The 26,200-nt window shown below is 44.7% G+C and overlaps 2 protein-coding genes and 1 long non-coding RNA gene across 3 annotated transcripts; all 3 read left to right on the forward strand.

Annotated features, from left to right (window-relative positions):
• Positions 1 to 11,025: 11,025 nt before the first annotated feature.
• LOC112271435 lies at positions 11,026 to 12,777 on the forward strand. Its single transcript, XR_002964370.1, has 2 exons — positions 11,026 to 11,233; positions 11,368 to 12,777. It is a non-coding gene; the product is annotated as an uncharacterized LOC112271435 (long non-coding RNA).
• A 6,469-nt stretch (positions 12,778 to 19,246) lies between these two features.
• Positions 19,247 to 20,485, forward strand: LOC100845702 (NDR1/HIN1-like protein 10). The gene has a single exon (XM_003571998.4). It carries the CDS (start codon positions 19,598 to 19,600, stop codon positions 20,258 to 20,260), a length of 663 nt encoding a protein of 220 aa, XP_003572046.1. The 5' UTR covers positions 19,247 to 19,597; the 3' UTR covers positions 20,261 to 20,485.
• A 2,982-nt stretch (positions 20,486 to 23,467) lies between these two features.
• Positions 23,468 to 25,563, forward strand: LOC100846007 (silicon efflux transporter LSI3). The gene is made up of 2 exons (XM_003571999.3): positions 23,468 to 24,781; positions 24,875 to 25,563. Exons 1-2 carry the CDS (start codon positions 23,623 to 23,625, stop codon positions 25,150 to 25,152), a joined length of 1,437 nt encoding a protein of 478 aa, XP_003572047.1. The 5' UTR covers positions 23,468 to 23,622; the 3' UTR covers positions 25,153 to 25,563.
• Positions 25,564 to 26,200: the final 637 nt, after the last annotated feature.

The raw sequence follows: 26,200 nt of genomic DNA on the forward strand, positions 1-26,200 counted from the left end.
CAGTAGGACGTGTACATCCTGTTTGAGAGATAAATTGCCACTGCCGTAAAAAAGAAAATGAGAGGTGGTGCACGTATAACACAATCTAGATTTAGAGGCAATTAGATGAAACAAAAATGTCAGTGTAACAACAGGCACACCATATTATAATCATAAGACCTTGTTTGGCAGGACACCATGTAATATTAAGCATGATAATTAATTAATTATTTGACACAAGAAAAAAAAACGCCATACAAGACAAAGGGAATGTTTGGTTTGTGATTTTTGACAGCCTTTGAAGATTTGGTGCTTGTTCGGTAGGGCACCAAAATTTTGGTTGCCTATGAAATTTTGCCAATTCACACAATCTTCATAAATGTTGCCAAAAAATTTGACATACTAGGACCAAGAAATTTTTGGCCAATATATTGGCTACCCCATAGTTGGCAAATTTTGATAGGAGAGCCCTTGACATGAACCAAACATACCCAAAGACACAAGAGAAGACAATTGTAACTAGTAAGACTTTAGCCAGGGCTATCGTGTGTAATGTTCGGCACAATAAAGAAATGGTGTGCTATCAAAAAATCACAGCAGAACATGTGAATACGGTATCTATTGTTGAGGCTCTCGTTGTGAAAAAACCAAGATGAAAACAGATTATGATTTTTATTTTTATTTTTGACCGAAACAGATTATGATTTAGATACACAGTTCAGAAAATATTGCATTTTGAATATGTTTTATTAGCTTACCTCGGCTTAGATATCCCATGCATCCTCCCATAGAGCTTGACATGTGTGGTGCTACTTGGGAGTTGGGACTTGGGAGACATGTTGTGTGTTGCTTCCTTGGCAAGCGAAATGTGTCACGTGGAGGGAGAGTACGTGTTATATGATAGAAGTAAATTGTGCACTAGACAAGAATGAATCGGTATCATTTATTGATGATTGATTGTACAAATATATAGTGGATCAAATATGGCAGTTCCTGGAGACAAGACTCCCGAATGGCAACTTCCGGCAGTTTTTGGAGGGATCGTGGGATGCCACAGTTAAGGAGTGATTCTCCTTAATTAATATTTGTTAATTAATCTTAACACTTCCCCTAATCACTGCTTGACTGCATAGAATGATCCATCATCTTTGATTAAGTCTCCTCCAAAAACCCTGTGGGAAAAATGTGAGGAGTGATGTAGGATATGCTGTTAAAACTTCTTTAAAACGGCGTGGGAAAAATAAGGAGAAAATGATACAACATATTATGGTTATTATCTCTGTTAACTCAATATGAATAAGCTCCATAGAATATCGAGGACAATAATTATGCCGTGTATACTTTCCCTAAAAACTCCGATGGGGAAAACAGAAAGTATGGCACAAAATCTCATGTTGATATTACCTCGTTAAAAACCTTAATGAGAACCCATGAAGTAAACTCATAAAGGGAAAAAGAGTGTAATATGATGCTTTGAACATGAATAATTCAGGAAGACAGTCCCCCTGATTCTTGCAAATCTCGTAGTCGTCGCATACCAATCCCATGAATGAATTTCTGGAATGTTGAAGTTGGTAGAGACATTGTGAATCGATTAGCGAGATTATCGCATGATTTCCCCCACTCTTTTGGAGTTTATGGGGATAAAATAATTAGGGGCAATATGCTTAATGATATAGCTTTTGATGTATTATGTTTGCATCAATGCAACACAGGCAACATTATCTATGTAGACAATGGCTAATAATTCGATTGAACCAATATACCACACGACTGATGTATGTGGTTTATCATGCTGTGAAACTACACGCATTAGCACATAGTCTCTTATTTCAGAATGATTGGTAGTTGTAGTACACCAGAGTCTGTTTGGAAGACGTCAATGGAGTGACAGTTCTACCATGTAGGTACGCGCTGGCATAAGCAACTTGGTGTACCATAATATTTGAGTGAAGGCGCTCAACTTTTTAGTCACAAGCATTATTTGGTTTTATCCAAATCCTTCGACTCAAATTTCGTCATTTAGATGATCATGTGCTTCGTCATTGTAGGAGTTAACCTTGTATATGACAAACACACATGTGTAATCATCATTGTAGGAGTAGTCGTTGTGTATAAGGAACTCACTTGTCGGGTACCAAAAATTTACCAACAACAATAAGCCATGTGACGACTTATTGATTTTTACACAATGTATATTGCATTTGCATTTCGATTCGGATTGAGATTCCATTGGGAACCGTATCTAGTGATCCACATGGATATGTAGTCACTACATCTATCAACTGCATAGATAGATGATTTTGTATTGCCAATCGTATAGTGTATCGGAAAAGGGATTCCACTTGTGTCTGGAGAATAGGTCTCGGATCTCTGCGGAAAAACCGGCCTTATGCTACAAGCCTTGCTTTCTCACCACCTTTTTGTTCTCATCCCGTTTCCGAAAGAGTCCCATATATAGGGAATTCATTTGAAAATGCGAGGCTATTTTCTGCTTGGATTGCATCCTTCGATTGTTTCAGTCCAAGCGAGTGGTTTACACTTTGCCATGGCCATGGTCTTTGGATCTGAATTATCAATAAGGTTGTTGGCAATCATACAAGAGAAGTGTTTGTCGACAGTTGTAAGCTTTTATTATATGATTCTCCAGAATCGATATATATAGTCGATGGAAATCTCATGCACCCTTGATGACTCTTCGTGATTTCCCAATACGCGTGAGTCTGGGTGTTCCGATATCCCAGCCAGTGTGTGCAAGCTGAAGCTGGGTTGTGGAAGTTTCCCTTCCACTGGGTGTATACTACCCATCAGGTGTTCATCAATGCTAAATTGACTTGCATTTGCTGATTAGAGGATTTCTCCTTGGTTTCATTTGTTGCTTGCGAAGAAGCTAGATCCTGATTAGAGGCCGTACTACTCCCCCTCTTTCCAGGATTGGGGAGTTGAGTGGTTTTTATTGGTACCTCTCCTCTTTCGGGCGCATTTCTAGCTGGATTAAGGAGCTTTTGTAACACCTTTAAGATCAGTAAATAAATATGGCATGTTATTTGCAATATGTTGCAAATTTGTGAATTCTTGACGTAGATTCCAGATTCTTGAGTACGTGGATATGAGGTGGAATGTGTTGTCCCAATTGATTTCTTGGCATTATCTGTGGTACTAGAAGTCTCCCCCTAATGCCTGGAAATAATCCATCCTTAAATATAGCAATCAACGTGCAGGGCTTAAATGAATCCATTGTGAGAGGTTCATGGTACTAAGTGATCAACGAAGATCTGTACCCCACATAGATCTCTAGTATGTGGGCCCATTGATGTACATTGCGGTGGTGAGACCGGTATGCATGAAGCGCTTCCGAACTTACGCATATGGGAAATGCTCGGAGGATTTCCACATATCGATTGCAGAGGGGAAGTACTGCGATATGCAGTTAGTCAGTAAACAATGTGTAAAATTGTACGACTTCAACGTGAAGTTGGTAAATTGCAATTTATCAACAAAGGTCTTGCAATGAGTTTTATCCTCTTATTCAGGGATTCAACCAAATTTGGTCTCGAGCAAACTGTGACCATTGGAATTGCTTTAGATGCAACATGTGCTACGGGTTGGATATACATGTAGTATAGTCCAAAACAATAGAGAGGGTATTATGTTTCAAATACTTGTTCCTCATCCATCGGATTGACTCCCGTAGATATCAATATATAGAGTTAAAGAATTTCCAGTATGGAAATTATTCTCATATATATAATATATACAATCTTATTTATATTAGAGTGCTGATACAATATAAATGTCAACAAATACTTATGTTCTTATTAAAACTTCATAAATAGACATATTTAAATTGACCACTAAGGAGATAGAGGAACTATTCAAAGTCTCCATACATGTCGGTTGAGGTGTACTCAACCATCATGTTCTCCGTGCCCATGGGATCCTTTGACTGCGGGAGAGTCACGGCTTTGCTAGGTCCTGGAGGAATGTCTTGCAAACCACTAGCTTCATTGTTGCCATTTGGATGGAGGTTGAAGTTGGCTTCAAACCTATTCCCTTGAGGGGCCTTGCGTCCTTGGGATTGCTGATACAGAATAGTCAGATGCTTTGGGGTCCTGCACTTGTTAGTAGGATGCGAGTAGCATCCACACTTGTCACAAAGCTTAGTTTTGTCAAACTCGGGCCTTGCGGTGCTTTTCGCATGGTCTGAGTTCCTAGGCTTCCTGTTCCGGTTGCGTTTTCGCTTTCCCTTGAAGTTCGATGGCTTACCATTGTAAGCACCATCAAACCTTTGTCTGTTCACGATATTCATATGAACTTCAGGGAGAGGTTGAGAACCAACCGGGCGTTGAGAGCCATTCTTAACGAGGAGCTCATCATGCTTTTCTGCCTGAAGTAGGATATGAATAAGGTCTGAATAGACTTGGTAGTTACGAGCTCTGTACTGTTGCTGGAGAAGCCTTTCAGATGGGAGCATAGTAGACAAAGTCTTCTCTATTTTTTCCGCATCAGTAGGTTCCTTCCCGCAAAAACGCAGTTTGGAACTTATTTTATGAACCTCATGGTTGTACTCTCCGATGGACTTGAAATCCTGAAGTTGGAGATGGGTCCAGTCATGGAGTGCTTCAGGCAGGACAACTGCCTTCTGCTGTTCATACCTCGTTTTGAGGGCCTCGAACAAAGTAAGTGGGGATTACTCCTCCAAATACTCCGACTTCAGATTTGTGTGGATATGGTGCCTTATAATGTACACGGCCGCATATTTCTGCTCATCTCTAAGTGGTACGACTCCAGCCGAAAGTGGATCCTTCGGGGTCTGGATTGCACGCACTATCCCACGGGACGCAAGGGTGATCTTGACGTCCATTGCCCAAGTAGGGTAATTGTGGCCATCGAGTTCGAGTACTTCAAACTCTTTTCCAGCCATCGGTTACCTACACGGGTAAACCAGAAATTGTCAATTAAGACATGGTAAACCAAAAACCATCATGGTTATGTTGTAATAATGGATGCAAAATTAATGATAAATTCAAGAAGTGGGCTTGAAATCATTTGTGTGGGCTTCAGATTGTTAAGTTTGACACGTTGTAAATACCCTCCAAATCAAATTGGAGTCAATCTCTCAGCGCTAGAAAGTATAATCTGATGAAATCAGTAGATACTCGTATTTCTAGTGCCTTATGTCATTACTTAATAAAATGTATGGGAGAGCACTATGTTAAGCAATCATCATGCCAAGAATGACAATAATGTAGGCTTATTAGTATAGGTAGATAATCTGCAGTGCAGTAGATCTTCCACTACCTAGTGATCCCAAAAACATCAATCAGAAGTAGTCACTTGAATTTTGCATATCAATTCTTGCTCGTATTGAGGCAGAATGCCCAATTAAGCTATGAATTGATCTTTATTTACAAGAAATTTGAAAAACCTCAATTGCAAATAGTCGATATAATTAATCTCAACATGTAAGTAAAACATGGAAATTTATTACATCAATATATAATGGATACAATAATCTCAACATGTAGGAAACATGGAAATATATTACATCAACATTGGATATGGAATACGTAGTATAGTACTCTACATATGAACAGTACTGAAAATAAAATACTGCAATTAACCGGGTCTAAACAGTGTAAAACTAGAAAATTCTACTGATAACAGGACTAATCTGCGAAAACCAAACAATATAAGGCCTTCTAGCAGATTTTTATTTTCCTGGAGTCCTGGACGTGATTAGGGGCCAGCCCAATATAGCAATGATCAGCCGAACTCTCTGCCTCCACCCATGTCTGCCGCTCCACGCGAAATTCACCGGCGACCCATGCTCCCTCTGGCCAGATCCTCGTTGGAGGAGCCTCCAGGGAGGAGCGTGCCGGGCACCACCCCGTTGCTGAGGCCGAGCACCGCCGGGCTCCAAGGTCCCGAGCGCACGGAGCGTCCGCCGGACGGCGGGCTGGAGAGCGGGAGGCCGAGCGCTATGAGGCGGCGGCGGGCTCCCGTGCGCGGCGTCTCCGGCGGGGTGGCAGGAAGGCCGTGGGCGTCCTCGACTGCGTTGAAGCCGAAGACGGAGGTAGGTGAGGCCGGCGAAGCAGAGTTGCTGCTAGCGCCGTTGCCCGCGACACCGACCACGGTTGCCGGCGTTGGTGACGGGAGGCCCGCGCCGGAGCCGAGGGCGACGGAGGTCGCGCCGGTCTGCGACGGCACTGGCACGGCCAGTGCAACCGGCGAAGTTGGAGAGGTCGCGAGCGTCGTGTCCGACGCCGGCAACCGGCATGCTTGCCGGAGCAGTGGCATTCAGGCGCCGTCCTCCAAAACGGCGAAGGCGGCTAACACCGTACTGGTGGCGACGAAGGCCACCAACACCATGGCGACGACGACGGGCAAAACGACGGAGCGGCCGTCATTACGAAGGAGCGTGAGAAACAGAAAAGGCAGCCCAGTCATGATTCTAAACTTTTTTGGCTTTTCCCTCTCTGTGTTGTTCTCTCGAAGGGCTCTAAGAGCGTGCTGATAACGTGCACTAGAATGAATCGGCATTATTTATTGATGATTGATTATATAAATATATAGGGAATCAAATATGACAGTTCCTGGAGACAAGACTCCCGAATGACTACTTCCGACAGTTTTTGGAGGGATCGTGGGATGCCACGGTTAAAGATTGATTCTCCTTAATTAATATTTGTTAATTAATCTTAACATTATAGAAGCACACTCGTGCACGGATGTACGTGCACATGTATATACGTACGTGCAAATGTGTTTTTTTTATCGTGTGTAATGTTAGGCAGAATAAAAAATGAAGTGATGTCAAAAGATGGTGTAATTTTCAAAAAAAATTGGTGTCAGCAAATTTCTGCAGAAATTATAAATATGGCATCTAGTGTTGAGACTTTTGCCATGAAAAAGAAAAGGATGAAAACAGATTATGATTCAGATACTCGCTTCAAAAAACATATAGTGAGCTTACCTCATCTTAGACACTCCGTGCGTTCTCCCATAGAACTTAACATGTGTGATACTTGTGAAATCATAGGTGATGTGTAACATTGGCAAGTGTTTTAGATAAAACATTGATGTGGATACTTTAGATAATATGGATATTTATGTGATGACATGTATCTTGTTTGGACTTAGTGATTTGCTAGTGGTGTGCTGATCCATTAGTTTTTTATATGAAAATATGGCGTGAGTTGTGTGGAACTTACCTTGAGTCAAGTCGTGAACTTGTGCCCGTACTGGCGATTTGTGTGTTCGCTTTCAGGTGTTGTCGGAGCTAGAAGAATGTGGTCGATGACGGGATCGAGGGACGAAGCTTGGGAGAAGCTGAGGTCGAGGATCAAGGTCATGCGTGACGTTCGTGCCAGGAACAATGGAAATGAAGGCTACGATGATCCAGGAGGGCACCGGTTTGTCGTACGTTGTTTATACCGGATATGTACGGTATTGGAGATATTCGATACGTGATGGTCGAGTTTTGAAGACATCACAAGAAGAGTGGATGGCACGGAGTGGCATCGACGTGAAGATATGTAGGTCCAGCCGTGGCTGGATGAGAGCTGTTTAAAGATTAAACAGTAGTGTCATCAAGATGGCGTCAGATGGAAAAGTGGTCTACATGAAAGTTGTGCGCGTCGTCGAGACGAACAACTTTTCTTTTGGAGTTATCTCAACCGAGGTCGTATGCGGGGCCCACGGGCAAAATACCGACCGGGACAGAGGAGTTCGTGTTGGATTCGGACTCGGTTTAGGGTCGCGAATTTTCCTTTATAAATAGAGGGCATCCTAGCTAGGGTTTTAGCAAGGACGTGAGGGAACTCAGAGCTTTGGATCTAGATTAATTCTTGGATGCATGGTTGCATCTTTTGTAATCGATCGACATCGTTGCAATAAAGAGATTCGTTGGCGGTGTCATCTTTGTTCTTCTCAGATCTTCATGAAATCTTCGTGCTAGATCTTTCTAACACTTTGGTGCAGGTTCATCACAAGTTTATAATACTTTGCTGCAGGTTTATCACGAGATCAAGAGAAGATTGCGATTAATTCATCTTTCTTGTTATTCCTCGAAATTGGTTTTAGATTAATCCTCGTAACTTTCTGTCAGTTGTTACTATTTTGATCATATCTTTTGATTGGTACGTCCGATTGAGCCGATTCTTGTTGCATTGGTTATATAATTTCAATACCTTTCTTTTGCATACTCATACGTATTTTTTGGTTCATCCAATCAAAAGTTACGGCTGTTTTAATATCACGGACAGAAAGGTGATTTAGGGTTTGAACTTTCGGGAAAAGTTTTAATTTGCTTCCGCGCAATCATTCACCCTCCTCTGATTGCCTATCTCGATCTCACAATACTGCTTGAGAGATGCGCCGCGCGCCTGCTTCCCTGCCAAACGCAGAAGTGTTGGGTTGACACGTCGAGAAATAGTGTACAAAAGGCCCATATGCCAATTCGGCCCCAGCCATGGCCGCGCGTGATTGGGTTTAGCCCATTTCAGCCTCTTTAAGGCGTTTGGCAAACGAGCCTGCTTGGTTCGTTAAGAGCTTGTTTCGTTAAGATCGTTATTGTTAGCGATATGAAAGCTTAGTTTGGCTCTGTTTGTTAGGTGCTCGCGAGTGCTCGTTAAGATCGTTACTTACTCGTTAACATAAACAAGCGAGGTTTGTGGGGGCGACGATGTATTGGTGGTCGGTTGATCTCGGTCTCCCATCCCGGACTCCCGATCTGCTGAAGTACTGGACTGCCGCCGCCACCACCACCGGTCTGTGCCTGGGATTTGGAGAGCTGCTGCCGCCGACCTTCGCCTGGATTGGGAGACCCGCTGCCGACGGCCTGCGCCTGGATAGGGAGACCCGCCGCCTGGGATTGGGATAGCCGTAGCCGGCATGCACTTGGGACTGGAAGAACCGTCGCCGTCCTGCGCGTGAGATTGGGAAGGGTAACGACGAAGAGAAATGGGAGAGACCGAGAGGGATCGATTCAGACACAGTGGAATAGAAGATGGGTCGCTGCAACAGTGGGCTTCATGGGCTTAATTGAAGCATGGAGTAGCGATACGAGCTTGTTATCGAGCCTAGTGCCTACTGAACGCTCGCCAAACTAGATCGATAAGATCATTAATGTAAATAACGATCTGAACAGCGGGTTCCGTTCCGAAATTAACGAACCGAACTCTTATCGAGCCGAGCCACCGACCGTTCGTTAAGATTAATAGGCTTCAAACTTTCCGTCCAGCCCCTACATACCCTACATACGCATCGGAGGTGTTTTGGAAAGTCTCAAAATCACAGGCGATTTTTTTTAAAGAATTTGTAGACATGTTTTAATGTATAGATACATTAGAATTTAGAAAAATCTGAGTAACTTATTTTCGGAAGTAGGGAATACAAACAGGATCCAACCAAAAATAAAAGGAAAAACAAGGCCAAGACCCAACAAAGAAATGATTACTCACAATAAACTTTTCTGAAGAAAAAGGTTGAAGTCAACCACACTTGACTCGACCACCACCGCAGGTGACGATCTGGCATTGTCAAATTTCTCTCCTTCCATATACCCCGGATAACAATAGCAGCAAAACATTAGACAACCTGTCAATCCGCCGAAGGAAGAATAATATTTTGCTAGGCGTTGTCGAAGAAAATAGCAGGCTTCACAACACTCACACGGAACCAAACGTCCCGAGTCCCGAGCAAAGGTGCAGGTTAGAAACAGATGATCAATAATTTCCAGAACCTGATCGCAGAAGCAGCAACGCGCGCCGTGAGGACATCCCCTCGCAGCCAGACGATCAGCCGTCCAAATAATCCTACTCTGAAGCACCAACCAAAGAAAAAAAAATTGAATCTTCCCCTCAGCCTTAATCTTCCAAACGCTATCAAGGAGGGGCTGATTGATTGATTCTTCCACAGAATTGCAACACATAGGCAGACCTAGCAGAATATGCTCCATTTTCATTGAATTTCCAAATTACAGAGTCCGGGACAATGGATAGCCTGACTTCACGAACTCTGGTCCAATCGGAGACGATTTTTGAAAGCGCCGAAGATTTAAATTTCGCTTCAGGATTTTCTGTAATTCAGATTCGCCCCGTTTGCCGTTTCAGGGCATATTTTAGATGTCCAGTGGCGTTTTTCAGCGCCTCCTAACATCTGCCGTGACGATGACGTAGTATGGGAACGAGGAAATTAAAGGAGAGCAATGGTGGGGCGACGAAATGAGATCCAGGTTCATGTCTGTCGCTTCCAATTTCGGTCCATGAGGTTTTCTAGCTGCTGCTATAGATATTTGATCGACGCCGTCGGATGTTAGTGACAAGAGTTTCACAAATTCTCGGGGAATCGAGAATTAGCAAAATCACAGTACTCTATAAAAAATGCGCATCGACTCAGTCTAGATGGGGTCGCACCTTGTGTCACTCGTACCTTTTCCCCTAATTCTGTCTCTAGCTATGTGAAAACAGATGGTCTATGACGACATTAGAGAGGAGAAAGTAGGAGTAGCAACAAGTACGACCCAAGTACCCAGATAGAGCTAGGGATCTAATTATTGGGTATACGTCGACGTCGACCAACTAATTAATCTACTTCTACTACTCTCTCTGTCCAACAAAGATGTCTCAACTTTGATCAAATTTTAATGCATCTATACACTAAGTCATATTTAGATACATCTAAATTTTCACAAATTTAAAACATCTTTTATTGGACGGAGGAAGTAATTAAATTTGCGTCGCGACACGGTTGCGAAAGAGATGGATGGATAGATCTCTCACCCGAATCCAGCGCGAGCTGAGTGTGCCGGCCGCTGGGGCGCAGCCTTGACCGCCCAGGCGCACCACACACGGACACAGAGACGTCACTAGCCACGACAAAATGCCGTCAAGTCAGTCTCTGATCCTATCAAAACGTCAAGTAAAAGTTGGTGACATGACAACGCATCTATCCGCTTCTTTGAGATCATGATGGAATTGAGCTGCGGGAATTTTCGTTGCTATCTCTCGTCCATTTCACTGTTTATCCCTTTATCAAATTATGTTCACACACGTGCTTGATGTTTTGCCAATACAGAATGCTTAAGTTTCTATCTAGGTCCACGAAAACCGAGCGGAAAACCCCCAAACGCAACGCTGCGACAAGGGAGAAAACCTAGCACGTGCCTTAGCCGCCACAGTTAGTTTTAGCTTCTCGTATCTCTCATTCTCTCCGGTCTTCCTGTCTCCCATGTTTTCCTCCACATCGTAAGGTAGGGCGACCCCATCTCAGTTTCATTGAATTGTAGATTAGAATTTGTGATCTGTCTATTAGCCTCGTATCCCGTCATTGTTTCTTTGCATGAAGCGGACAACAACTAATGGAGGTCTACCATGTATCCCTCAGGATGATGAGGTCAGATTATCCTCGGTTACGTTGACAAGACAGTGGCGCTACACATTTTTAGGCTTTTGTTCCTCAGGATCGAACCTCATCTCGACAGCGCTCCCTCCGACATCGAGACGAATTTTAAAGGGGTCTTATGCAACGGAATTGCTAGTCCTCAGTCGCCTGAAAATTGATATTTCACTACAACAAAACAGACGTGTAGGGACGTTTTAATTTTGACGCTTTTATTTTCGTCTATACGTGGATAATCATACGGTGTGTAGGGACGTTGCTTGAGACGCATACAAAATCGTCGCACGTCCACCCCTGCTGCAGCCACCCTTTGCCTTTATCTCCAATTTCTTTAATAAGAAATCTCATCTCTAATTGCTCGACCATCTCTCTCCCTGGGAAAAACCTAGCGCCGCCATCTACCGCTGGCTCCGTCCTCCCTTCCATCCATGATCCACCGGCGGAGCTCCTCGCTCTCCCGGGCCGCGGCCTACGGCTATGATCCCGTCGCCTGCTGCCTGCCTCTTTTCCCCGGCGTGGATGGCTTCTCTCTGCGAGATCCAACTTCCTGAAGGCCGTCTTCAACAGCGAACTTGTGTGTTGCCTAGCGGAAGAGTGAAGAAGATCCTAGTAGTCGTAGACCTCTCTCCACACCCCCATACAATCTTCCGTAGTACCTGGACTAATTTGTGTGTGGAAAGTAATCTGACTTTTTTTGTTTCTGTTCTTTCGGTGCCCGCTTGTAATTAGTAAGAAGTACTACTTCTATGTAGTTTTCTGAACTCCCATCTCTCTATCGACCACTATGGACTCAATTTTGCATTGATCTTACAGATTACTTTCTCTGTTATTTCTTCTAAATTATCAATCCTCACATCTGCAAGGTGCTTGATAATATGCCTCTGTGATATTACCCTCCTGAAGCAAGATGGCAAATGTTCTTGATTAATATTTCCTCTTGTATTTTCCATGAACTGAACAATTGTATGAAGGTGCGTTTTTTTCATGCAATTAAAATTATTATGCTCACGTGTTCTGATAGGAATCTGAATTAAACTAGCAGATGCATTATCTCACCAAATGAAACTTTGCTCTTGTCGCCTGATAGACAGCACCATATGTCAATAGTTATTTACTGGATTTTTTATATACCCAGTGAGTTAATTTATTAGTCATTTGTCATCCTTTGCAGAATTTTTCTGGGCGAGGATTTTGTCTAAGAAGCACAATCAAGGCTACAGGAAATTCAGAGAAGCGGAGAAGACAGGGGAGCTGATGTACAGTTATCTGCATGTAGAAACTACGAAGTTTCAACTAATTAGAATTTTTTTCTAGTGTGCATACATGTTGTACCACTCAGCTGTAAATATACTATCATCACTATTGGTAATATAATGTATAATGTTATAGCCCCTTACGTGCGATGCATTTTTTTCTTCAGATTTGTTATTTGTGACGGCACAAAGTTCTTTACATATCTGACAAATTTTTGATCACAACATTGTTATAAATAAATCCTTTTTGTGTAGTTCTTTGGCACGCAATAGAGTGACTCAACATCGATAGAGTGATGTGTAAAGTGAATCTACCAATACGTCTCTCTTGCCGTAGAGACGCTCTTAAAACGTCTCATTTAAAGTAGACATGCTTTCATAGACACACTTTTAAAACGTCTCATTTTCAACTAGGCACGCTTCCTATGCGTCTCTATGGACTTTGACACGGTGCTAGAGAAGACACTCCTAGGACGCTTTACAAAATCGACTCTACGAGGAGATAGAGATGATTTATAGCGTCTTTAGCCCCTAAACTGAACGTCTCTACAGTCTACAGGGCCTTTTTGTTGTAGTGTTTCTCAGTCGATCTGAGATAGCCCCCAATATATATCATATAATAACTCCTATAAAACATTACGAACCAATTGGTTCTGTCGCTAGCAGAGGTGTCTTGTGCTGGATTTACGAGGTTGTAAGTTCAAGTCCCGTGTCTGCCATTGTTTTATTCATTTCGTTTTTCTTCCATTTGTCTTTTTCTTTATTATTTCCTTTTCTTATTTATACTTTTTTGTCTCTTGATTTTTCTGTTTTCATTTTTTTGTTTTCTTTATCCCTTTAGAATCGTGCATAAAATTTCATGTGCACTTTTTAGAATCGCGCATAAATTTCACGTGCAAATTTTTAAAGTCACATAAAAATTTGGATCGCGCACAAATTTCACATGCAATTAGAATCGCGGATAAAATTCACGTGTTTTAGACACGCACAAAATTTCACGTGCCATTTTTCGAATCGACGACAAATTTTGACGTGCAATTAGAATAGCGGATAAAATTTCACGTGCAATTTTTAGAATTGCGCACAAAATTTCACGTGCAATTAGAATCACACGAAAAATTTCACGTGCAAGTTTTAAAATCAGGCATAAAACTTCTCGCGCAATTTTTAAATCAGGCATAAAGTTTCACGTGCAATTTTTAAATCGCGCATAAAATTTCACGTGTGATGTTCAAAATTTGGTAATCTAAAGCCTGTTGTTAAATTCAACAAGAAAACCAAAAAAACCAAAGAAACATGGGAACCCACACACACATGCACACACGGGGCACGGAAGACACACAGATCGGCACTATGCCAGGGATAGGCCTAGCGATTGATCTCAGTCAGAGTGAGCCCTAGACATTCCCTATGCTGCCTTAGAGCAGTCCCTTAGCGCTAAAACATAGGAAAAACGCTGACATGGCACTTCAGTTAATGTGAGTTCTTGTGGAGAAAACGATCCTTAGCGCGTACATCATAAAACGCATTAATTCTGCTTGATCCCATGCGGCCCGATGATGTGGATTTTTCTCTGCTCCCTTCTTCTCTCCAGCTTCGCCGCCGTTCTCGCCATGGCTCTGCAAGTCTCCTCCCTGCTCGGGTCGTCCGCTGCCCTCTCGCCACAGGTCACTGTCCCTGCAGCCACAGGTCACGCCGGTCTCCAACTGCTAGACCAATCCCGGCCGCCCTCCTGCCAGTCAAGCAGATCGGGCCTTGCCTTGAGCAGCCGTGGTTCTGTAAACAAAATCGAAGTTGGCCACCATGAACAGACACTGCAGTTCTTTCCCTTTCGAAATTTGTTCCTCACATGGTATCATCCTCAAATCACCCTCTTCCTCACCCTCCCAACACCAACACGGATCCATTTTTGCCCTTAAAAAACTCTAAGACCATCCATCAATGACGGATCTGTGAGTCCATTGTTTTGGATCTAAGGGAGAGAGAGAGAGAGGGAGCAGGGAGGTCGGGAGAGACAGGGAGCCTACCAGCGGAGGAAGAGGAGGCACAGAAGATCCAGAAGATAATTTAATGTAGGGACGGTGGAAAGAAACGATCCACTGTAAATTACTCATTTGCAGATGACATGGCGTCTATGGGACGGGTGCGAAGAAACGAGCGCTGGAAGAGGCCTCATCCTCAACAAAAATTACTACACGGATACCAAAAAATTAGTGGTCAATGTGGATGAGAGAGAAATGTCACAACCAAGTATGGTTACTTAAAGAAGTAACAGGTACTACACGGATACCAAGACAACAAAGAATATGACACGTGGATCCATCAAAAAAAAAATGAATAAGAAAAAATGAAACACATCGAAATAAAGAGAAAAAAAATTAGTACCGATCCTAGCTGGTACGTTGTTGGAGATGCCCTTATGCAAGTACTGGAGGATGTGGCCAACGGTGTTGTTCCCTAGAGTAGCAATGATGGACATTGATCGAGAACTTCATGATGCCCGGCAACGACTTCTTCTCCAGGACGTTGGTCCTCATGAACCTAAGTCTTGATGAATTCCTAACCGCGAGCAACATTCAGGCTGGCTTCAATAGCAGAGTAGCGGCGACGGCACGCTATCGACTTATGCTGGTGGAAGAAGGCGGGAGTTTTCAAGAATCTAGTTGTTGTTTTTATTTTGTTAGAGATATTCTCTGTAATGTTGGAGTTGTTTAATGAGGATCATTGTTCTTTTGAGAAAAAGAAAAGGTTAATTAAGTTTTTTTTACGGGAAGCTTAATTAAGTTTCCACTATAGACCATACTGGAGTAGTTTGCTCTGGGTATTTGCCAGGCGTACATTTAGAGGATCTCGCGCAAAAGGTAGGTAGGTCCACCTCCCATTTTGGCACGAACAGTGCGAAGGGAAAGTATTGTTGCTGGCACACGCTCGAATAATGTGACTGGCAAGCTAAGCTAGTTTTGGTTTTTTACTTCGCAGTGCTGGTCGCGCAGGAGCCCATTAGCTAGCTAGCTATCTAGTTTTGGATCTCGCGTACCCGGAGGCATGTATGATCGATGATGAAGAAGAACAGATCAGCCTTTTTGGCCGGTCAGTTGTAATATATACTGGCACAATATGTCAGATGTGCCCCCGCCAGACCAGTTGACGACTAGTGGCATGCATGAGATGTCTATTATCATCCACACTACTCGAGTGAAGACAAGGAAAAAAAGGGCAATATATGCATTTATAAACGGTGCCGGGCGGAGGTCAGGATAGGTTGTCTCCATAAATTTGAAAGGTCGTTAAACGATGGAGTAGTAGTATGGTTCTGTCGTATGCCGCATGCAGATACTTAACTAGTGACTGTGGCGTTCAACTAGTTCTACATGATAAATTAAATAATGTTGCTTTGAATCTACGGCTGCCAAAGATCCTGGATTAAGTTGTAGCTAGCTTTATCCTCCAATGAATCACTGATTATGATTAGCATACTCCCTCCTTCGTTAAATTAAGGGTATATTGTTTTCTTTTACCGAGCCTTTGACCAAGAATTAGTTTATCAATTTTTTTGTGAAATAAGATTGATATCATTGCATTCGTATTCAAAAGTTTTATGGTTATAATTTGTATCACATAAGTCATATGTTGATTGGAGTAATCTTTGGTCAAAGATTCGGTCAAAAGAAACAATATACTAGTACTCCCTAATTTAAGGGATGGAGGGAGTAGCTCATTATTTCTCTCGGCTCTCGCATCCGGTCAATAATTGCTCGCATCCATTTACTCTTAACCAATATGAATACTCAGATATTAGAAACGAGAGATGTGTTGGTTCAAATGCACAAATCTATATTAAGAAAACGGGGGGTTGTTGCAACTGCGCAAGGCTATAAATAATGGCTTTGGCACACGCTCCCACACATCTATCCTAAAAGTAGAGTTGAGAAGTATATTGAGACTTGCGAAATCACCCCTAGAATCTTGCTGATAATCTGTAATATTCTTATTTAACATCGATTACATTGTAGAATCACACACACCACTATATATACATGCGCTCACACAACACCTACAGGAGATCGGAGTCGCAGAGCCTGGAGATTGATGAAGTTATCACTAACGTCTCATTATATATCGACGGATACTGGCTTGCCACTGAAACACACCTCAATCAAATGAGAGGCATGAGATGTCAAACATGAGCTAGGTTTGATCCCTAGTGTGTTGGAGGTACAACCACCACATACCCTAACCATCCAACAATGTTAATTGGTTCTCGATATTAATGAGATGCGGAGATATTGATCTCATAAGAGCACCGGTTAATCTTAGCTATGAGAAAACAAGCTTCTCCCGGCCGGCCCCTAGTTCTCTCGTTTACTCAATGACAATCGTACTTGACATGACTCAAGAAAAAGCAGAGGTCACATCACCGTACATGCTCCTGAGTGCCACCTCCATTTGGAAGATGATTGCTCCTTTTGTGCTGTATAGTTTGTCCTATATCGTCTTATCCAAAAGAATTAAAACCTTTTGTTTTTATTATCCAATTAAAGTGGTACTAGGCTGAACGGTAAGTGGAGTTGTTGTATCATGTGTAGAAGAAGTGGTTAACTGTACTTCGTCTTAACATAAAAAATGAGGGGGAATGTACACGTGCGAAGATACAAGCCGACTAATCTTTAGTCTTAACTACCCTTTCTTGCAAGAAAGTCTACAAAGTTCCGTTATGCACACAGTGCAAAAGTTAGGTGAAAACTTCAAGGATCAATTGGGAGAACGTGAGAAAAATCGATGGCTATGCAATTTGCCACTTTCTCCGCACCACTAGCTGACTAGCTACTACGTACTACAACTAGCAGCTAAAGAGCCAGTGTTGGCCATTTTGGTTAAGCTAGTGCATGTGTCACTTCTTCACTACTGCCTTACTTTTGTCATTCTGGCTTTTATCGATCTCTAATCTCTAGGTACTTTTGTCAAGCTGCTGCTGCTACGTACAGTGTACTACCCGAGCTGGGTTTTGGTGCCAACCTGTACGTATGTGAAAGACAAAAGCCACGTGTTAACTAGGCACTTTTGTACATGCACCGTGCATCTGTTTAGGTCAAAAGATGTGTACAGCTTAAGACTACGGGCTTATTCGAGGAATGCGAAAAGTATGAATAAGAAAAATCATAAGAATCAGTTTGTAACATGTAGTAATTAACAGAAAAATCATAGGAGTAGGATAGGAAATCAGATGCAAAACAGAAGAATCTAAGAATAAGATCTACTAGATGGTAATTTTTTTGTATTTTTTCCTCAAAAAAGGCAACGGAGGAAAAAAAAAAGAGACACCGAGAAAATTTTCCTCTACTTTTCCTATAATCGAATACTACGAACCAAAATGCTTGAACAATATCATTAGGGCCCTACATGGTCAACAGCCCAAGCAAGAAACATTCTGTTGAAGCAAACGATGAAATGCTTTTGTTTTTCATAGATCGCAATGGTCATAGTCAGTACAACTAAATTTTAAAAAAAATGTAGAGGAAATTATATTTTTTGTCCCTCAAGTACTTGTCGAAAAGTACGCAAATGATCCCTCTACTTTCTTTCGTATACTTTTCGTCCCTCAATGTTTGAAACCGAACAACAATGGTACCTAACTCCGCCAATGCGAAGTGGTATTAGTACTGACGTCATGGTTTTGGCCTCGACATACCACTTTGACTTAAGGTTTTTTTTGTTTCTTTTTTGCATAAACAAATTGACCTGGGGGTTAAAAAAAAGTGATGATGCCATCTTGGCAGGCTGATATGACGATTATGAAGGCAAAACCATAATTTGACGGCACTAATACCGTTTTGGATGGAGTAAGGGACCATTGGTGTCCGGTTTCAACGCCTAGGGGATGAAAAATAAATGAAAGAAAGTTGAGTGACCATTTGTGTACTTTTTGACAAGTTGAAGGACGAAAAGTATTATTTTCTCTGTAATGTGTTCCATCCGTTCATAAAAATAAGGCGTATATTGTTTCCTTTGACCGACACTTTGACCATGAATTAGTCTATTAATATGCATTTTTATAAAATAAAATTAATATCACTACATTTTTATTCAAAAGTATACTTGTTTATGGTTATAATTTGACTCATATAAGGCTGTGTTTGGCATTGCGGTGGATTATCATAATCCCGTTTTTTCCACCCGTTTATCGCTATTTTCATGTTTGGCTAACCAACTTTTCGCTACTTTTGTTTGTATTTTTTGATATCAGATTATAAAATAAATTCAGCGCAGCACAATTCGGCAATGCCAAACTGAGCCTAAGTCACACTTTAAATAAAGTAATTCTTGGTCAAAGGTTCGGTCAAAATAAAAAAAGTAGGCCTTATTTTTAGGACGAGGGAGTACGCACTAGTAGAATTTTTTGCATTAGAAAACTTTCAAGCGGGGTTTCCTCCGACCGATCGAGAGTATAGTCGCGATCGAACTTGGATCTAGAGAAAGCAAAAGGAATTCCTTGAGTGCGCGGAGAGGGATACTATACCGCTGGAAATGGAATCCCTCCCTCGACAGCCAAAGCACAAGGAACCGAAACCGATCTCGACGAAGGCAAAAGGAAGAAGAAAAGACGATAGACAATCGATCCAAGCACGACTTTTGATGCGCCCACATCCAGCCAGCGCGGTCCGGGCTGTGCTGTGCATCCTCGTCTCCTCGATCGATCGATACCTTCCGTGCATACATGCTCGATTCCTTTGCCGCCAAAAAAGAAAAACTACGTGCGCGCGCGGATCGGAGTTGACGAATCGCGCGCACACAGTGCAGCTCACGGCTCCTCCGATCCCTTTGGCTCCCTCTCTACAAAGCAAGCAGAGCCATGGCGAGACGATGAGACACGCATACACGCGACGCAACAGCTTCTTACAGCAGCAGCATTAAACAGTCGATCGGCAGCTAGCCTAGCAGAGAACTAAAAGAAAACGTGACCGATGCCGGCGGCAAGCAGGGGGGTCTCGGGCAGCCCACGGGCGAAGCGGTCGGCCGTGCTCCGCTGCCTGGTGGTCGCGCTGATCTCCACCATCCTCCTCGCGGGCCTCGTCGTGCTCATCTTCTGGCTGATCGTCCGGCCCAAGCCCATCGAGTACACCGTCACCCACGCCGCCGTGCGCCACCTCAACGTCACCTCCCCCGCCAACAACGCCGCCGCGGCGCTCGTCAACGCCACCTTCTACCTCACCTTCTCCGCCGACAACCCGAACCGCCGCCTGTCCGTGCGCTACAGGGACGTCGCCTTCTCCGTGCACTACGGCGCCGGCAACAGCAATGACGACAAGGCGTCGGCGCCGCTGGCCGTAGCGGACCCCGTGGCGGACTTCCGGCAGCCGCCCCGGAACGAGACGCGGCTGGCCGTGCGCGCCGTGGCGCGGTCGGTGCCCGTGGCCGGGGAGACGGCGCGGGAGCTCGAACACGACCGCGCCGCGGGGGAGGTGGGCGTCGAGGTGCGCGTGAGCGCGCGCGTCCGCTTCGTCGTCGGCGGTGTCAGGTCCAGAAGGTATGACATGAGCGCGGTCTGCTCGCCAGTGGTCATCGGCTTGTCGCCGGCCGCGGCGAGGTCCTTCAGGAGCGTGCCGTGCGACGTCGCGATTTCGTGACACGACAGGGATGTGATGCGTGAGTGGCGTCTCCTGATCAGTTCTTTACTCACTGTGCCGGCCACTGTGGTACTGTCCCCTGTGGAGTGTTAATTTTATTCTTTTGAGCCGTGTGGAGTGTTAATTGGTTTGGATTCAATCGTTCTGTAGACATATTATGTTACTACCTTTTTTTTCCCACCTTGGGATGATCTTAACTTATCGTTTTGTCATCTTTGATGCTTACTCTTTGGCAGTATTATATTGTCACGTTTGGATTGACAGAGCAGATTTTTTTCCACTAAATTATCGATTTAATTTGTGTAGCTAGTTAATTATACATTAAAATTCCAAGTTACTAACTTTTTAGCCAGTGTTGCCACTGTGCGTATCGTAAACACTAATCTAGCGGCTCCGCTACCTAACGGCAATCTGCAACCACCCATGTGCTGCATGCAACCAGTCATGTGCTGACACCTGGCATCTCATACTATATACCATAATATCATATACCATTGACTGATACCATAGACCAAAACCACATGCCATTGACTGATACTACCATATACCATTAACTCATATCATATACCAATACCATATATCATTGACTCATACCATATACCATTGACCCATACCATATATCATTACCCGACCCAATGTCACGTGGTAGGCATCCAGAGCACCGGCACATGACGGAGCCGCTTTCCTATACGTATATCTTCTCTGTTGGAGAAGTCTCGAACAGATGTGTCAATTTCATTTCCATCGATTTGCCAGTCAAAAACAAAAAAATCTCCATCAAATTTTGGTTCACCCTGAAAAGCTCGTATTGGAATTTTAGTAACTTCAACCATATAAGGCTGAATTCTCGTCCGAAATAGACTGAAAGACAAAATATGTTTTCCCAAGTTTGACAAAATAAAAGGGAGCATTGTTTGAATTTGACTCCAGACCACGTGTGTGTTTTTATCGCCGATCGAGACCCGATCGAAACTGATGTGTTTGAACTGGATTTTGTTTTTAAGTTTGTACGTGTTGGCATAGTGTGTACGTGCACGTATGTATGTACATATCCGATCGCGGGAGCTAACTAGCAATCAGAAAAGACGTCGTGTTTTTGAGGACAAGGGCATCTCCAATAGTCCAACTAGGCAGGTACTAGTGCTATGACACATCAGCGTATCAGTGACGTGGCACACAAAGTTGAGCAAAATAGATGAAACGGTCTCTCCTGCAGGAAACGATACGAGCGCAATGACCAAGAGCATCGCATCGATTAAAACAACTGTTGGACGCCTCTTCGTTACCTACGAGGGACCCACCAATATTTTCCTGATCCCTCTGTGCATCTTCCCCACACAGGACACAGCCATCCCCTCCCCTCCCCTCCCATCCCGATTTCCTCCACCAAGGCAAAAAAATTCCCTTCCCGTGGATTCCTCCCACCGGCCGCCACCCACCTTCGATCTCCCCAAGCTGCCATCTGACATTCGATCTCCCTGAGCCGCTGGAGCTCCCCCCCCGCAGTGGCTTGTGGCAAGAAGAATCGTGTGAGGACGGCGAAGCAGCAGGGGCAAAACTCCGCACGGGGCATGCAAGATACGTCGTCTCCTTCGGCGCAGTTCGCCAGCTGCATGCCACCGCCTCCCAAGCAGTTCGTCGGCTGCGCGCCACCTCCACCTCCGTCGCAGTACATGGGTGCCGCCCCGCCGCCTCCGATTGTTGGGCTTCCCCGAAAGGGTTAGCTCTGTGGAATTTGATTTCTTTTTCACTGTGTTGAATCTAATCATGTTAGGTATTTTGCTGCTGTTAGAGAAGTCATGATTATATTTTGCAAACTAAGTACCGATGTTCTTAGAGAATCCATCAGATGATTATGTTTCTGCAAACTAAAGTATTATGATGTTCTTAGAGAATTCTGATGTGTGGTTGATGTACCTGGTGTTCTTTCGCTGATTAATTAGACTAACATTTAGTTTACTTTTGTGCTTGCATGGTACATGGAATTTCAGGAGCTCACATATAGACTACAAAGATATAGTTCATTTTAGATCCTCACAAGAAAGACACACATGCATCATTTAAATAGTATTTCAGATTATAGTAACAACCCTAAGTAACCCCTTGTTAGAGGAGCTCACTAAGAGCATACATAGTTTTTAGCTTTTCTACCTCCATAGATGCATCTAACCATTAGAGGCAACCTCTAAGCATTGCAATCTCCTACCTCTAAGAATCTGAGATGAGAAATGCCTCTTTCTTTGGAGGCAACCTCTATGCTATAAAAGTCCAACAGAATAAGTAAGAAAAAAGATCATGTGAGAGCATCATAATACTTTGTACTGATACGCGGGGTCCATCTTAGAGATGAAATTGCTTCTAAAGACTGCGGCATTTGGTGATAAGGTTAGAGGCAAGAGGTGGGTCCCAGCTTAGAGGTACTATTGCCTCTGGATGCCCAAAGTTGCACACTCTTTCTGCTATAAGTATCAGCTATAGTACCAGCCTATTGAAGATGCCCTGAGAGGCGGATGAGGCCTGAGATTGCCTCCATTTTCACCGCGCCATATCAGTAGTGGCTCGCGTGACTGCACTTCCCCTGGTTCGCGTACCAATAATAATAACTCGGCAATGTATTCTCGGTAGCGATCGATAGCAAAGTGAGCACTAGCCATAACCAAAATAAGCGTATAACCGTATATACATGTAGTGCGGAGGTTCAGAGAGAGTACACAGTTCTCGATCGATCGTCATCCATTAACACTCATTCCAGTCCGCTCAGCTGGTGATCTGTACACACACTAGCACAAATACATGCACGGCCGGGTTCCAGCGCACACGTGACCATGACGAATCAGGAACAGGTGCTGTTCTGCAGATGGAGGGATCGATGACGCGGCTGCCGTGCACGCGGCACACGTGGCAGCCTTTCACTAAGCAGCAAACTTCTCATTTGGTGTACGGCCGGCTGTATCGCTTTATTACGTTTGTTCCGCTACGAGAAGTATTGAAATGTACAGAAATGTTAAACGTGCGATTTCCAGCAGCTACTCAAACTTTTGGAAGAGCGCGCATGGTTAATAGTCAATCATTACAAGTGACCCAGTGAGTGTGCATGCACATATATGCAGATATTTTGGTCGTCTCTCATTGCTGTGCATGAACATAAAAAGTTGCAGCGTCAGCTGCCATTTGCAGCAGAGAGCTCGCGAGTACTTAATCCCCAGCAGGGGTCGCCTCTCTGCTCACACACATCACAAGCCACTACAACTTAGAGATCACATATCGAGGTAGCTAGAGAAATTAAGAAGCCCTTCGGTCGATCAGTAGAGCAGGAGGAGGAAAATCGAGCTCATCACCTTAGCTCATCATCAGCCATCGATATGTCGCAGCTGGCGTCTCTGCCCAAGGTGATCCTAGGCTCGGCATCCTTCGGCGTATTCTGGGTCCTCGCCGTGTTCCCCTCCGTCCCGTTCCTCCCCATCGGGCGCACGGCGGGGGCCCTGCTGAGCGCGGCCCTGATGATCCTCTTCCACGTCATCAACCCGGACGACGCCTACGCGTCCATCGACCTGCCCATCCTGGGCCTCCTCTTCGCCACCATGGTGGTGGGGGGTTACCTGAAGCAGGCCGGCATGTTCGCCCACCTGGGCCGGCTCCTGGCCTGGCGCTGCCGGCCTGGGGGCCGCGACCTGCTCTGCCGCGTCTGCGTCGTCACGGCGCTCGCCTCCGCGCTCTTCACCAACGACACCTGCTGCGTCGTGCTAACCGAGTTCGTGCTCCAGCTCGCCGCCGACAGGAAGCTCCCCGCCAAGCCCTTCTTGCTGGCGCTGGCCACGAGTGCCAATATTGGGTCTAGTGCGACGCCCATCGGGAACCCGCAGAATCTGGTCATCGCGTTTAGCAGCAAGATTTCCTTCGTGGGGTTTTTGCTTGGCGTCTTGCCGGCCATGCTCGCCGGCATGGCTGTCAATATGGTGCTGCTCCTCTGCATGTACTGGAAGGACCTCGCCCCCGGCGACATGGCTGCCGGGAATAGTAAGGAGATGGAGATGGAGGATGTCGTGGTCGTCGAGGAGGGCTCGGGCTTGCCATCGCCACCGTCGACGTTGGTGGCCACCGGCGCCGGTGAAGAAGACGACCAGGAGAGCAGCATCTCGACGAAGCACAGGTGGTTCATGGAGTGCACCGAGCGGCGGCGGAGGGTGTTCCTGAAGAGCTTCGCGTACGTGGCGACGGCGGGGATGGTGGTGGCGTACATGATGGGGCTCAACATGTCGTGGACGGCCATCACCACCGCCGTGGCGCTCGTCGTCGCCGACTTCCGGGACGCGGAGCGCTGCCTGGGGAAGGTGTCCTACTCGCTGCTCGTCTTCTTCTCCGGGATGTTCGTCACGGTCAGCGGGTTCAACAAGACGGGGCTCCCGGGGGCCATCTGGAACGTCGTGGCGCCCTACTCTAGGATTGATCATGTCAGCGGCGTCACCGTGCTGTCGCTCATCATACTTCTCCTCTCCAACCTCGCCTCCAACGTGCCTACTGGTCAGTTACGTAATTTCATTCGTGCACGCACAAACACCTGTGTATAAATACCTGAAAATATCCTAATTAACGCGACGTCACGTTGTGGTGCAGTGCTGCTGATGGGGGACGAGGTGGCGGCGTCGGCGGCGACGATCTCGGAGGCGGCGGTGAGACGGTCGTGGCTGCTGCTGGCGTGGGTGAGCACGGTGGCGGGGAACCTGTCGCTGCTGGGATCGGCGGCGAACCTGATCGTGTGCGAGCAAGCGCGCCGGGCGCCGCGCAACGCCCACGACCTCACCTTCTGGAGCCACGTCGTCTTCGGCGCCCCCTCCACGCTGCTCGTCACCGCCGTCGGCATACCGCTCATCGGCATCCTCAACACCGCCTAGCTGGCTAGCTAGGTGGATATATTAATTAAGTTCATACTGCAAAATGCATCGATGAGCTAGATCGATCCAATGATCGACGTACCGATAGCTAGCTGCATGCATGGATGAACTGTATGTATTCTACTCTGATCGATCGATTCGGAGGCAAGTGTACGTATTCTGGAGTAAATGTTTACCGTAGCTAGAGGGTAGCTAGCACTTACATGGTCGGAGGAGACCAACTCCAGTAATGTGTAAATAATGTGCTAATCAGCACTGATCATCCTCTGGCCTGATCTGCTTCAAGTAAGAAAGCCAGTTAAGGATTTTCACTGATTGATCAACTCCAGTCAAGCCAGCCAGCCTGCAGGTTTTCTCTTTCACCATCTGTTCTGCTCCAGCTTAGTGCATCGACTTGAAAAATTATCAAAACATTATTTGGTTCGACTTGCTTGACATTGTTACGAAGATGGCCTTTTTAATTCGGTTTGTTGTACGGCAGTCGCTTGTTTTTAAGTTAGAGATGTATCAACTCACTTGACGGTCGGATCTTAATCAAACAACATATATGTAGTGGGAGAGGGGGTGTACCTGAGAGAGAGGGGAGTGATGATGGCACACAACTTAGATTTAATTTTTTTCTTAAAAATCAGGCAACTGAGATATCTTTTTTAATTTACTATCTTGTTCTAAAGACCAAGTTGTTTGTTCAATTGTATAGATCCGACATAGCTAGGAGATTGCATGCCGCTATATATATAATCGCGCTTGATCAGTGTGCATTTGTGAAATACTTCCTCTGTCTCATATTAAGTGTCGAAATATTACATGTATCTAGACGCTTTTTAGAAATAGATAAATCCATACTTGGACAAATTTGAGACACTTAATATGAAACGGAGGGAGTAAATAACACTTTAAATTGATAGATAATTTGTATTGTCCCATAGCACGTGCGTCTTGTATTTCTACATGGTGAAGTGGAGAACGAAAAGGATCAGAGCTACAACACAGAGTCGTGACGGCTGCAGATCTCCTGCAAGCCACACTTTGCGCGCGCACTACACAC

This window comes from Brachypodium distachyon, chromosome 3 (genome assembly GCF_000005505.3).
Source record: "Brachypodium distachyon strain Bd21 chromosome 3, Brachypodium_distachyon_v3.0, whole genome shotgun sequence".
In the NCBI taxonomy this organism is placed as follows: domain Eukaryota; kingdom Viridiplantae; phylum Streptophyta; class Magnoliopsida; order Poales; family Poaceae; genus Brachypodium; species Brachypodium distachyon.

What these genes read in the sequence shown, in the direction of transcription:
- LOC100845702 (XM_003571998.4), top strand. Translation starts at nt 19,598, where the DNA reads ATGCCGGCGGCAAGCAGGGGGGTCTCGGGCAGCCCACGGGCGAAGCGG.
- LOC100846007 (XM_003571999.3), top strand. Translation starts at nt 23,623, where the DNA reads ATGTCGCAGCTGGCGTCTCTGCCCAAGGTGATCCTAGGCTCGGCATCC. An exon ending in CGCCTCCAACGTGCCTACTG is followed by an intron (nt 24,782 to 24,874) that starts GTCAGTTACGTA and finishes GTTGTGGTGCAG; the next exon opens with TGCTGCTGATGGGGGACGAG.